This window comes from Anser brachyrhynchus (genome assembly GCF_964034855.1).
Source record: "Anser brachyrhynchus genome assembly, chromosome: 5".
NCBI lineage: Eukaryota > Metazoa > Chordata > Aves > Anseriformes > Anatidae > Anser > Anser brachyrhynchus.
This window is the reverse complement of record NC_137699.1, coordinates 34,507,515-34,520,805: the sequence shown is the minus strand read 5'-3', so window position 1 is coordinate 34,520,805 and position 13,291 is coordinate 34,507,515. Positions and strand designations below refer to the sequence as shown.

General features: G+C 59.3%; 4 protein-coding genes and 1 long non-coding RNA gene across 6 annotated transcripts; 4 read left to right on the top strand and 1 right to left on the bottom strand.

The window, feature by feature from the left end:
* The first annotated feature begins 1,245 nt into the window (after nucleotides 1-1,245).
* Nucleotides 1,246-2,585, top strand: LOC308196127 (dispanin subfamily A member 2b-like). The gene is made up of 2 exons (XM_080594703.1): nucleotides 1,246-1,566; nucleotides 2,050-2,585. Exons 1-2 carry the CDS (start codon nucleotides 1,351-1,353, stop codon nucleotides 2,257-2,259), a joined length of 426 nt encoding a protein of 141 aa, XP_080450829.1. The 5' UTR covers nucleotides 1,246-1,350; the 3' UTR covers nucleotides 2,260-2,585.
* Nucleotides 2,446-7,982, bottom strand: LOC308196134. 2 transcript variants are annotated; one of them, XR_013952104.1, is made up of 2 exons: nucleotides 7,577-7,982; nucleotides 2,446-6,096 (listed from the first exon to the last, which is right to left on the bottom strand). It is a non-coding gene; the product is annotated as an uncharacterized lncRNA (long non-coding RNA). The 2 variants fall into 2 exon arrangements; XR_013952105.1 differs by having other exon boundaries at nucleotides 2,446-6,086.
* LOC308196129 (dispanin subfamily A member 2b-like) lies at nucleotides 6,089-8,325 on the top strand. Its single transcript, XM_080594705.1, has 2 exons — nucleotides 6,089-7,105; nucleotides 7,989-8,325. Exons 1-2 carry the CDS (start codon nucleotides 6,869-6,871, stop codon nucleotides 8,139-8,141), a joined length of 390 nt encoding a protein of 129 aa, XP_080450831.1. The 5' UTR covers nucleotides 6,089-6,868; the 3' UTR covers nucleotides 8,142-8,325.
* Nucleotides 8,326-8,921: 596 nt separating this feature from the next.
* Nucleotides 8,922-10,455, top strand: LOC308196132 (dispanin subfamily A member 2b-like). The gene is made up of 2 exons (XM_080594712.1): nucleotides 8,922-9,213; nucleotides 9,954-10,455. Exons 1-2 carry the CDS (start codon nucleotides 9,028-9,030, stop codon nucleotides 10,095-10,097), a joined length of 330 nt encoding a protein of 109 aa, XP_080450838.1. The 5' UTR covers nucleotides 8,922-9,027; the 3' UTR covers nucleotides 10,098-10,455.
* A 143-nt stretch (nucleotides 10,456-10,598) lies between these two features.
* Nucleotides 10,599-12,681, top strand: IFITM5 (interferon induced transmembrane protein 5). Its single transcript, XM_080594704.1, has 2 exons — nucleotides 10,599-11,679; nucleotides 12,189-12,681. The coding sequence occupies exons 1-2, from the start codon at nucleotides 11,494-11,496 to the stop codon at nucleotides 12,405-12,407; spliced, it is 405 nt and encodes a 134-aa protein (XP_080450830.1). The 5' UTR covers nucleotides 10,599-11,493; the 3' UTR covers nucleotides 12,408-12,681.
* Nucleotides 12,682-13,291: the final 610 nt, after the last annotated feature.

Genomic DNA, 13,291 nt, shown 5'->3' with positions numbered 1-13,291 from the left:
GGGCACCCGCGCTCCAGGCTGCGCTTTCCCGCTCAGCTGGCGAGCAGATGCGGAAGGTTAATTGGCTCGTAATTAAACCTTTTAGGCAACCGTGCGATATGTGACATGGGGAGCTCGGCTGGCCTGACCGTCCCAAATGGCCACAGCAGACGTGTGTCCCTCCAGACAGTAAGGAAATTCAGGGTTTTGTCCCCCACGAGCGGCACCCTCCGGCCTCCCCCATTTCCCCAGGGGCCAGAGCAGGGCCTGGGTCCCTGGCCGAGAGCTCTGTCCTGGCCCTCCGAAGGGCCACGTGGCACAAGGTGACAGCGGGGACAGGTTTGGGGGATCAAAAACCAGTGCCTGCCTTCTGAAACACCCGCTGAGGGCCGGGAGGGAAGGGGGTCCCAGCGCCACGCAGTGAGGACATGGTTTAGGACTTCTCCCTCAAGCATCCAGGCACAACACCAGGGACAAATCTTACAGTGCCACACGGTGGGGCCATTATTTTGGGGTTTCATCAGGGGGGTCGCACGGTGGGAACATTATTTGGGGTTTCTTCCCCAAGCAGCCAGGCTCCAGACCGGGGTGAAGGCTTCCAGCGCCACATGGAGGGGACGTGATTTAGGGTTTTGTCATCAGGTGCCCGGGTTCAACCCCGGGGACAGGGGTCGCAGCACCACATGGAGGGGACGTTATTTAGGGTTTCTGCACAGAACCGTACAATCGTTCAGGCTGGAAAAGACCTCCTAAACCACCTGGTCCGACCCATAACCTCGCACTGAAGTCCGCCACCAAGCCTCGCTACGGGGTGCTACATCTCCACGTTTCTTGGAGCCCTCCAGGGATGGTGACACCACCACGGCCCCGTTCCAATGCCTCACGCCCCTTTCCGTAACGAAATTGCTCCTAATATCCAGCCTAAACTTCCCCTGGCGCAACTTGAGGCCGTTTCCCTTCATTTGGCAGACGGGAAAAGTGCCCCCCCCCCCCCCCCCCCCGCCACGACTCCCTTTAAGCTAATTTTATTTAGCGCAATGAGGCCTCCTTGAGCCTTCTCCCAGCCCAACAAACCCCCCCAGCCCATCCAGCAGCCCGCATCACCCTCATCTTCTCCCCCTTCCCCCCCCCCACCCTCCACCCCCCACAAAAAAAAAGAAAAAAATCACTTTAACGACCCCAAATCCTGACGCTTGGGGACGATGCAGGGCCCAGCTCCGGGGCCAGGAGATAGGAAGAGGGCGGGCAGGGCTTTTCCCCTCCCCAGCCCCAGAGGCTGGGAAACGAAACCTCGAAACCTGCGGGTGCTGAGCGCCCCCCCGCCGGCAGCGCCGCCCCCGCCGCCCGCCCCCGAGCCCCGAGCAAGCAGGGATGGAGCGGACCCGAGCCCCGGGAGTTTCGCTGCCGCCCTACGAGCCTCTGGTGGAGGGCTTAGACATGGAGAACATGTCCCGAAGCGTCGTGGTGCCCGTGGAGGCCCCCCCGGTGCAGCCCCCCCCCCGCGACCACCTGGCTTGGTCGCTGTGCTCCACGCTGTACGCCAACGTCTGCTGCCTGGGCTTCCTGGCGCTCGTCTTCTCCGTCAAGGTTTGGGGAAAGGGGGAACGGGGACGGGGCTGGGGTGAGGGGGGCGGTCGGGGTCAGTGTTGGCACCCGGGGGGTGGTGGGGTAGCGGCCGCGCGAGGTGGGGGGGATGGAGCCGGGGAGCCCCAAAAGCCCAGCTCTGGGATGCGGCGTGGACCCCCCCAGAGTCCCTTGGAGCCCCCCAAAATTGCCAAGCCTGGGGTTGCCCCATGGACCCACAGAGCACCAAAAGCCCCGGCCGTGGGTTAATGGGTGGACCCCGCAGAGCCCCTGACCCTGGGGTGACCCGCGGACCTCCCCAAATCCCCCATCCTGGAAGTGACCCCGCACCTCAGGGAGCTCCGCAGACCCTCCGGAGCCCCAAGCCCAGGATGCTCCACGGGTTGCCCAGAGCCCCCACCCCGGGGGGCGAGGTTCCTCTCCCCCATCCGCACCCCCCCCTCTCTCCAGCCCTGACCCCACTGACTCCGGCTTTGGTCTCCCCAGTCCAGGGATCGCAAAGTCCTCGGCGACTACAGTGGGGCGCTCAGCTACGGCTCCACCGCCAAGTACCTGAACATCACGGCCCTGCTGCTCAACATCTTCCTCGTCATCCTCATCGTCGCCCTGATCGCGAGCGGCACCATCACCATAGTCAACCTGCTCAACCACCAGCAGCAGCAGCAGGGCAACCACCCCTTCCTCGGCCCCACTTAGCCCCTTCCCCGGCACCGGGGGCGGAACTCGGCCCGCTGCAGCCCCCGCCGCCCCTCGGAGCAGGGCTGAGATCCCCGCGCAGCCCCTCCGGCGCCTGCTGGGGTCTTGCCCTGCTTTCCTTGCTGCTCCAAGTCCCTCTGACCACCACTCAAAGCGCCTCGTGACACCTCTCCTCTGGCGGGAGCCGAGCCCCCAGAAGCTGGCTTTGGGAAGGGGACGCGCATGCTTTGCCACTTGCTTTGCTCTGGCTTTTTTTTTTTTATATAGCCCCAAGTACCTTCTCGTCAGGAAAAAATGTGGTTTTAATAAAGGTTTCTTTCACTGTTGCCCATGGCTCATCCTTTTTTTTTTTTTTTTTTGGGGGGGGGTGGGGTGGGATTCCCCAAGCCCAGCTTTTTGGGATGGGAAATGGTGGCTGTCCTGGTGAAGCACTGCCATGGGACAACTGTCCCCTCTGTCACCCTCGGTGCACGCAGCATTGCAGGGATGATCCGAAATACACAGACTGGTGAACCCAGCTCAGCGCATTGGGATACGATGGACCATGGCAAGGATGAGGGCAGGAGGGAAGAGTGTCCCCTTCCCTGGGGTGCCACCACCATCACCCCTACCCCTAGAGATGCAGGCAGGCTTCATCTGGGGACAGGGATGTGCAAAAAGGGGTTTGGCCCAGCTCGGGGCAGTGGGGGACAGGAGAGGCTTCCAGGAGGAAGGGGAAGCCATGGGTGGGATGGCCCCATCCCAAATCACTGTGCTGGGGAAGCAGCACCGGGTGACAGCGGCGTGGGATGCTTTGGAGGACAAGTGAGATGGCAACACCTCTCCCCTCCTCTCCAAAACTTCTCATCGTCGCCCCATCCCGCCAGCCCCCCTCCCTCAGCCCAGCCGAAGGGTGATGTAAAAAAAAATCACGTCCGTGGCTTTCGTGGCTTCAGCCGTGTCCAAATTGACCCAGGCAAGGCCCTGACCACCCGGACAAAAGTCCCGGACAAAGCCGATCTGGCAGAGGTTCAGGTATGTGCTTGGCCTGCCTTTCCTGCTCCTCAGCTCGCTGGAAGCCTTCGCTCTGCTCCCCAGCGCTGGGGCCCCGCCAGGCTGAGAGAAAGCCTTTGCTTTTTTTTTTTTCTCCGAGAACAACTCCTGCCAAGAGGCTCTGCTCTCCGAAATCCTTCCCGCAATAAACAACAGTTATTTGTTGCAGAATCCCTGGCAGCATCGGCCGGGTGAATCATTTATTCCTCCTCTCCTTCCCGTAAAAGCAAAGAGACACGTGCTGCCGGCTGGGAGCAGTGCTCTCGGCCACCTTCCCGAGCAGCCAGCAGGCAATGCATGTCCACGAGCAAGATTTGGGACTCCGTGTTCCCGTCCAGCTGGTGGGGTTGTTAGCGTAGCAGCCACATAACCACCAAGTGATTATGTGAAGGTGCTTTATTCAGCGCTGGAAGCCGGGGCAGGTGCCCAAATCTGGCTTCAAGTCCCATTACATCCCGATCGTTACTTATACATTCAACATTAAGTAAGGTATACATATTTATTACAGGTTGCAACATCAGCCTTGCGTTCCATTCTAATTAGCTCTCCTCCCATTTGCACATGCGTGGTGCTCTCTGGTGGTCATCCAGGTGGTCGTCCAGATGAAGTAAGGAGTCTTCCTCTCTGCTAAACTTTTCACCTTTCTCACTCGACGCATGCTCTCTCCGCTCCTTGGTTCTGGTTCAACTCATTTCAGCATTTTCAGGTTCTTACCAAAGGTCGGGTTGTACCTGTTCTCCCCCAGGGTTCCCTTTCAAAGACTCATTTGACTGTTCGGTATACTCCCTAAATATCTCAGTATACATAGATTAATTTGATAGTGGAAATACATTCGACAATGCTTATTATACTTTATGACCCATCACCTAAGAGATATTAATAAAACATCCATTTAGTTCTCCCTAACACTAACAGGGTCAAGGAGCCTTTGCAAAGGGCATGAAATCCCTGCTCGAAAACGTTGTCCTGATCTCTCCAGGTCTCAGCATCGCTGCCTCCTTCTAGCGTTGGCAGCAGCCTGGTCCCATTATACAAGGTCTTGGCGGGGTGCATGTGGGCTGGGCTGAGTCCCACTCTCTGCTGCATGTTCCTCCTCCTCCTCAGAAGCAGGACCCAGCTGAAATCCCCCCCAAAATCAGTTTTTTTTTTTACGCATGCCACCTCTCCACCTGACAGTCTTCCCAAGCAGCTGACACCTGCAAAAACCTGGGGACAATTCCTAAGGACATCCTGCAGCCAAAAGTGGACTTGAATTCATGGGTCTGACATCCCCATGGGGAGTGGGACAGACTCAGCGAGCGCGTCCCCAGCCCCAAAACCTCTTCCCTAAGCCTGACCACGCTTTTCCGTGCGTGGCACGGCTCTGGGAGGCACAGCTCCTTGGGGCCAGATCCCTGCAGGCAATGGGAGGGGAGGGTCTTTGGAAGCAAAGCCCTTATTCTTGGGGTGCACAGGGGCAGGGCAGGGGTTTTCCTGGGACATGAACAGTCCGTTTGTGCTCTTGCAGCAATCGCTGCGGGCTGTTGGCAGGCAGCCACCGGGCCACTGAACTCCCTGCCCTGCTCCCAGCAGCAAGCCCAGAGCGAGCAGCGGGCTCGGTGAAACCCAGCACCCTGGCTGAGAAACCCTCCGACAGACCTAAAAAAAACTAAAAATCCCATTCTTGCTTTGCAGAGACTTTCCCTCCTTGCATGGAAAAAGCCAATCCTGGCATTTCGCTTTCTCGTCCCGTCCCTGTGGTGCCCGGTAGCATCCCCCTAACCCTGCGCAGCCCCCTTCTCACGCCAGCATCCCCCGGGCTAGGGGGGACTGCGGCCCCCACCCAGCAGCAGCAGGGGCCAGACTTTGTCTCTTCCTTGTGCCTTCTTGTCCCTGTCATTTGCTCAGGTGCAAAAGCAAACTGAGGGCAACGCAGGCGACTGCGGGCAGGTGGCAATTTCAGGATGTTCGCGCTGAGCTCATTTAGATAAGACCACAATCGTAAAGCCACTCTCAGGGAGGATTTTTAGAAACCTCGGCGGAGATGTGGGGTCTTTTGGGATGAGCCAGATGCTCACAACCCTCGCAGCTGCCAGTGCTGTCTGATTCTGCCACCAGCACCATGGATTCACACCTTCGCCCTTGGCTTGGGTGAGGCAGAGCAGCGCATTGTGCCCCGTGGAACGACACCTGCAGCTTTTTTGGCAGACCTGCAGGTCAGGTATTTGGGTCTTCAGTGCAAACCCAGCCCCAAATCCCCACCGAGCCCTCTCCCTCCTCCAGCCAGAACATTTCCCATCCCCACCAGCCTCTCCACTTAATTGCCACTACACCCAACTGAACCTCGTTACCTTCAAAGAGCGGCGCCCTGACAATGGGTAAATAGCTTTAGGAACAGGGAAAAAATACATTAAAAAAATTCTTTCTGTTCCTAAGGTTTTGAGATAAGCAATGTTGGGGGCCGGGGCTTGGATCTGCATCCAAAGCATTCAGGTGGCCACAAAAGCCATGCGACAGCAAGCACAGGTGGCTGACGCCCTTGATGTGCCCCAGACATGAAACCTCCCAATCTTCACTTTTTTCTGAGTAGGAAAACCCCATTTCTCACAAAAAAAAACAGTTGTTTCAGTTTCATTTTCTCTGCCTCTACCTCACTTACCCAGGAAACGTGAATTGAATGTGCAGGCTGTTGATGTTTCTGAAACACACACAATGTTTGCTCTGTGCATCGGAATTTTTTTAATTCAGGTCATTTTTAAATCCTTGCTGCTTTTCTGAACTTTTTTTTTTTTAAATTCCCCTTATCATTTCAGCAGCTGCAAGACACTACAAAGAAAGGAAAGAAATTAAAAAAAAAAAAAAGCCAACAAGAAAACCCTTCAAACCCAAAGTGCAAACCCAGTAGCTTTATTCCTCGCAGATGGGGATTGAGTCCCCAAATCCTCCTGGGGACAAGCACACCCTATGCCCCCTTCCAGCCACCTTGCCCCATGCCATCAAGAAGCCACCCTTTGCACTGCAGCCTCACCAAATCGCTGTGCCCTTGCTGGTGCCGTGCAAACGCCTCAGCACGAGCCAGCTCCCAAACGCCAGCACTGCTGGGGATGAGATGCAAAAGCTGAAGCAGCTCCGGAGTGGTGTTTTGCAGCCTGTCCCCCCCCCCCCCCAGCTTCAGGATAGGGGCTGTTTGGGGGGCTTGTGGTGGCCCCCGCCTGCCCCTGCTGCCCTCCATGTCCGTGCTGGGACAGAACAGCACCCGGCACAGCTCTGCCCTGCCCTCCCCAGGGTGCGTACAAAGAAGCATAAAGCAAAGAGGACAAGGAGATGCAGCTTCCCTGCCACATCACCCAGCCCGTGGCCATCCCCTTTGGCCCAGCTCCCCGGCCTCCCCCCAGACCGTGTCCGGCTCCTTGTTGCTCCCCTGTCCCGATCCCAGTGACCCCAAGCCAGCCAGGTAACGTCCAGCTGGGACACGGGGCTGGTTGCCCCCGCCCTGGTGCGGGGCGGGGTGACCCCACCCTAGCAAAGGTTTCCACTCGCCCATAGCTGAGCGAGCCCAAGCACCGGTGCTCCAACTCCCCGCTGCTGCCAGGCTGCCATGGAGAACTACCCGCAGTCCTTCAGCATCAACATGCAGCCCTACGGCAGGAACGGGGGGGCCACCGCCGCCAACCCCACGGCCACCTCTTTCGGCCAGGCCACCTCTTTCGGCCAGATGGAGCCCACACCTGTTTCTACCCCGCCACCCAAGGACTTTGTGCTCTGGTCTTTCTTCAACGCCATATACTGCAACCCCTTCTGCCTGGGCTTCCTCGCTCTTGTCTTCTCCATCAAGGTGAGGGAAAAGTCAGCCTAGTCCCTGCAACCCCCCGCCCAGCCTGGGAGCCCTGGCTGCCACCTGCCCCCATGCTGGGGCTCCCTAATCCCATCCCACCCTACCTTCTCCCATCCCACCTTGTCCCATCCCACCCCAGCTTGCCCCAAACCTCATTGTCACCACTCTCCCTTTCCTGCCTGTCTCATGTCTCCCCCCTCCATCCTGCCACATCCAGCCCTGCCCCACATCCAACCTCCCCTGGAAAGCCACCGTTGGAGGGCTACTTGTCACCTTTCAGCTCTTCACCGTCCCCAAGGGCCACAGGGAGAGGGGGGCCCAGGAGCCACGTTGCTCTCGGCTCTTCTCCCATGCCCCCGAGCGCCCCGAATCAGCCGATAGCAGCACAAAGCCAGGGAGCTGGCTCCCTGCTCCCCCCCCCGAGAGCCTCGTGCATTGCTTGCTACCCGCGCCGCGACACTTTTACCCTACCTGCGATAAGAAGCAGCTGCTCCCCGAGCACCTTCCCTTTATTGCCTTTAACGCTAATTGTTCGTAATGAGCACCCGGGGAGGGGAGGGCGGCATTCACCAGTGCCCCGGGAAGCACACCGGGGACCCCGCTCCTTCTTCCCATCTCTCCTCCACCGCCAATGCCGCCACCTCACCGGGCTCCGCAGGACTGGGCAGCACGTGGCCAACTGTAATGGCTTTTAATAAGCCATTAAGAAATTGCTTTTAGGCTGCCGGGAGCTCCATTTCCAATCCAGGGGGAGGGGGCTTCCTGAGGGTCTGATGTCCCGTGGATGCTGGTGCCAGGTTTTGGCAAGAGTGCTGTGGTGGTGGAGATGGCCCCATATCTGCAGCCTGCAGGGTTTTGCTCCCTTGCTCCTCTCCCTCTGCAGGCCCGAGATAGGACAGTGGCGAAGGACCCCATGGCCGCCAGCAGCTACGGGAGGACAGCCAGGAGCCTCAACATCGCGGCATTCTGCCTGGGTATCGTGGGCACCATCATCCTTCTGGTCCTGGTGATACTCTACAGACCAGTACGCCCCTGACCTGCCTCACCGAGGAGAGGCAGCACCACGGCTTTGCTCTTCCTTAACCCCCCCTGCCCCAAACCCCATCACCCTTCCGACCCCCTCCCTCCAGCTGAGGGGGTGCACCCGCCGAGGTGACCCCGTTGGGAGTGAGCCTCTGGGGTGAGCTCAAGACGAATAAAGCATTCCTCACTCCCTTTCACCTTGGAAATGTTGTGCTTTTGGGTTTCGGGCGGCGTTATCCGCCCTACGCATCCCCACCTCAGGGGGCTGTGGCTACCTAGTAACTCGGACAAGAAGGGAACAGGGCCAAGCAGCAGAAGAAGGTCCCGGAGAGCACATTGGTGCTGTTAAATATTTCCCCCTTCCTGGGTTTACGGGGGTGTTTAGAGCCCCCTCCCAGACCCATTAACCATCCCGGGTGGAGAAGGCCACGGTGGGGAGGGGGACCACCAAGCTTTACAGCCATGCTGCTGAACACAGGGGGAGCTGGGGGGGGCTCCCACTTGTCCTCCCCCCCCCAGTCAGTCCCTCGGCAACTTTTAATCCCCCACAACCCCCCCGAGCAGTAGCTTTGCCTTTTTCTCCCCTTGTAGCCCCCCCCCCCCCAAAGCCTCCCCACACACTACGCGTCCCGCCGGCTGCCAGCGATGTCCGCGGCTGCCCGTCCCTGAGAGGGGTCAGTGTCCTCGCACCCGGGGGGGGGTAAAAGGGGGGGAAAGGACGGACACCAGCCAGGCTGAGCCTGGAGGCCGTGAGGGGGGGCTCAGCTGCTCCGCCTGCGCTCTGGGGCCTCGGGGCCGGATTTAGGGGCGGTGTGGAGCCGCTGCGGGGTTGGATTCAGTTTCAGTTCCCCTACACGCTTCCCAGCCCTCCCGTCCTCGCTCGGTGCCCCAGCCCCGTCATGAAGCCCCAGCAGGCGGAGGTGAGCATCCCGCTGTACCCCCCCAGCCGGGGGCAGCCCCCCACCACCGGCCCCGACGAGCAGCCCCGAGACTTCTTTCTCTGGTCCCTCTTCAATGTCCTGATGGGTTATGGGCTCGCCTACCTCGGCTGCCTCTGCTTCCCTGCGCTCATCTTCTCCATCAAGGTGAGACCCCCAAATCCCCCCCACCCCCCGACCCGGTGTCACTTTGCCCACCCACCCCAGGACCCCTGCCCACCCCGTGTCCCGTTGTGTTGTCATCATGCCCCCTCCTTCCAAGCCACCTCCTCCCGGTGTCTCCAGAGCCAATCTGTCCGGACCCTCCCCCGCAACCCAGGACCCCCGATCCGCCCCCTTTGACCTGCCCCAGGACCCCCCACCTTGACCTCCTCCAACCTGACCCCTGACCGAGGACCCCCCCCCCCCCCCGCCACCCTGACCTCCTCCAGTCTGGTCTCCGCCTGACCCAGCCTGACAAAATATATCCCCCCCCAGCCCCAACCACCCAATCAAGTGCCCCCCAAATTCGTTGCTGCCCAATCTGCCCCCCCAACCCACCCACACAGCTTGGAACCCCCCCAACCCTGGACCTCCCCTCCACGACCTGACCACCCCCCAGCACAGAACCCCCTGATCCAGTGCCCCCCCAACCCAGCCCGATTTTTCCCTGACACCCCCTCAGTTTGCCCCCCCCCCCCAAGCCTTCCCACCTTGCTGCCCATACCCCAAAACCCAGGACTGGGGGGGGGGGGGGGTACATGGGCAACTTCACACGCTGCCCCCCTGAGGCAAGGCATCCATGAGGTCCCAGCTCCCTGTGGCAGCTTCCCCAGGTGGGGAGGGGTCCCCAGCTTTTCCTGACCCCCCCCTTTCTCCCCCCCCCCAACCTCCACATGTTCCCACAGGCCCGCGACTGCAAGATGCTGGGGGACGTGGAGGGTGCCCGGCGGCACAGCACCCGGGCCAAGGTGTTGAACATCATCTGCTCCCTGCTGATGGTCGTCACTGTGGTCATTGCCATCGTTGGCCTTGTGGCCCTCATTACCTGACCACTGCTGGCCACAGCCCCTCGGCCAATGGACCTACCTGCCACCCTCTCGCTGCCCACCACCCCCCCCAAAAAAAAAGTGTACCCTCCTGTCTCTGCTTTGGGTGGAGGGGGAAGGGGTGGCCAGGAAGGCAGAGCCCTGTCCCCTTGCTGTCCACGGCGTGGCCAGCACCGCCGGTGGTTGGAAGGGGATGTGTGGGCGGCCAGGGTGGGATGGGTAGGGGGCAGCCCCCTTCGTCCTCCTCCACTTGTGCTCCTCAGCAGGGAGCTGCTGGGCTCCCTGGGCCGCGCTGGTGTTTGTCCAAGCTGCAATGCTCGTGTAGATCGCTGCTGCCACAAATAAAGCTCCTGCTTGTCAAGCCCCTCGCCTGTCGCCTTATTCACAGCAGGGAAGGAGAAGAGGGTCCTTCAGCATCTTGGTGGCGGCCTCCTCCTCCTCCGCCTCCTCCATCCCCACCGCCTTGCAGGGCACTGCCAGCCCCCGCCTCTTCCCCTAGCTGAGGATGTGAGTTTCTTCCTAAAGATTTAGGCACAGCAGAAGAAGAAAACAGGAAAAAAAAAAAAAAAGTGTTTTCTGGCTGTAAACACACATCCTGCTGCAAAGCCCCATCTCCTCCTACTTCCAGGGAACCCTAGAGGTCTTTGCTAGAAGCAACCCTTCCACATTTTAGCATTAAATGCCCACGTAATGCATTCCCGGGGGAGGGACAGTGGGGACGGGATGCCTAAGTGTGGAGCTTTTAGCAGTACTTAGTCCCACACGCTGCTAGCCCATTACCCTGGGTGCTGTAGTGACAGAGATCAAAACGATTATTTATTGCAATTGCCCTTATTGAAACAATTGATGTGAAAGGAGCGTTGCAAGGCAAACACACACACACCCAATGACAGCAGCTTTGGCTGGCGCACAGGAAACTCCAGCCTCCGAGAGCAACCAGGCCTTGCTGGTGTTTGAGGGGTTTTCCTGACCACCACCTCCTACAGAGCTTGGCTAGAGGCACCAGTGTGAGGAGAGGTCTCCTGGCATCCTGCATCGTGTCCGGGGGGTGGTGGCCACTTGGTTTCCAACCCGTCCCATGGCTCTGTCCCCTTGGTCCTGCCCCAGGGTGCGGGGCTGACGCTGCCTGTGCCCCTCGCTGTGGGAGAAAAGCTGGATATAGAAAGCCCATCCACTCGCAAGAGAAAGGCAGGCTCACAAAACCAACTTTGTTTCTCCTAGCTCCCAGCCAAGCATTTCTGATAACCACAGCTCGTGGAGGGCTGTAATTTCTCTGTTTTATATATAGAGGAGACAAGGCCGGGCTGGAGGCGAGCACTATATAAAGGGGCCGCCCGGCCCCACTCCCCCAGCCAGGCTGGTGCAGCAGGAGAGCCGCGGGGTGCCTCTCTCCGTGGCCATGGACACGTCCTACCCACGGGAGGACTACCTGCCCATGACATCCCACAAGCGGGACCTGTCTCCCACCGTCGTCACCATCGGGGCCTCTGCGCCGCCCCGTGACCACCTCATCTGGTCCATCTTCAACACCATCTACATGAACTTCTGCTGCCTTGGCTTTGTGGCTCTCGCCTTTTCTGTCAAGGTAAGCTGTGCCACGGCCAGGGCATGAGCAGGGGTGGGAGAGAGGATGTTTGGGGTCACCTGGTGTTTCTAGGAATCCCCCCCCCCATGCTGATGCAGGAGCAGGGAGGATTTTCCAGGGCATCACAAATAACTGCCTAGGAGGGCTGCGATGGGGGGGGGAGGGGCGTGAGGATGAGAGCCCAACACCCTCAGAAAGACCATTTTAGGTGACAGCATCCCCTGGTAAAGCCCTCCCATTTGTCCTGCCACCTATTAATAAGGCTATGAGAAGGTCCCCGGTCAGATAATCGCAGCTTCTTGTCACCACCTGAGGAACTACCGCTGTCCCTAGATGACGCTGGAGGGGCTGAGATGCCCCCAGCCCCATGCCTGGATCTGCCCTCCAGCAGGAACACCTCCAGCTGGGCTAGAGCCGGGCAGATGTCCCAGGGGAAGGCTGGAGGAAGCTGGGAGGAGGCACGGGTGCACGAGGGGAGCCAGTGCTGCCCTGCATCTCGGCTCTTGCAGGCACGGGACCGCAAAGTGGCTGGGGACGTGGAAGCCGCTCGGCGCTTCAGCTCCAAGGCCCGGTGCTACAACGCCCTGGCCACGGCCGGGAGCGTGGTGCTGCCTCTCCTGCTCGCTGCCCTGGTCGTCACCGGTGTCCTCCACCTCTCCAAGCTCGCCCAGGACTCCGTGGGCTTTTTCAGCTACCAGTTCAACACAAGCGACGACGAGGACAAGTGACTGGTGGGCGATGGGCTGGACAAAGTTCCTTCGCAGCACTGGCAGCCTCCCGAAAAAGGACTGCCAGCCCTGAATAAAATCCTCATCCAGCCCAGAAACCCCCCAGCCCCGCCGTGCCCAACCCCACGCTTCTTTGGGCAGCTACGTTATTTCTGTTTACCTTGTGTGGTTTTGTTTGTTTGTTCGTTTTTTAAGCCCTGCCTCCTGTGTGGACTACAGCACCCCTCCAGCCTCAGTGATTACTATTTAAATCATTAAAACCATTCACCCACTGCGAACGTGTGGCACGCGTGTGTGTATGTGGTGCAAGGATTGTGCTAAGGGATGATGTAAACGTGTTGTGTGTGCTCAGATAGTGCACTTCGCAGCTGGGAGAGTTAATCCACATCACTTCTAGGGTGTCCCAGCCTAAAATAGTCATGGTGAGAGGAAGAACACTGGCCTCATCTATAACAGAGGAAAGGAAAGAAGTAGGCAGATATTTCCTGGCTTGGGATGGCAACAGCTGGGTAGAGCAGCCACCACCCCCCCAGGCAGAGCCGAGACCTACAAATTCATGGCAGCACAGCAGAATCCCCCCCCCGCAGCTGGTTCCTGGGCCATGACAGAGGGGGTCTGCCTGCGGTGATCATGAGCCACATGGGATGCTGTGACCCACAGCACACCCTGGCTCAGCCCACACAGGATCCATGGGGACCTTCCCCGTTGCTCTAAGCAGGTCTGGAGGCATCCCCAGCCCTCAGACTTGGCTCTCCCTGCTGCTTTGTGCTACAGCCAAAGCCGTCTCATTTTGGCAACACAGCCAAAAACATCCATCCACAAGTGGGGCCTTATTCCTATCTCCTCCCCAAGCACCATAATCCAGGTGTGGCCCCCAGAGCCGT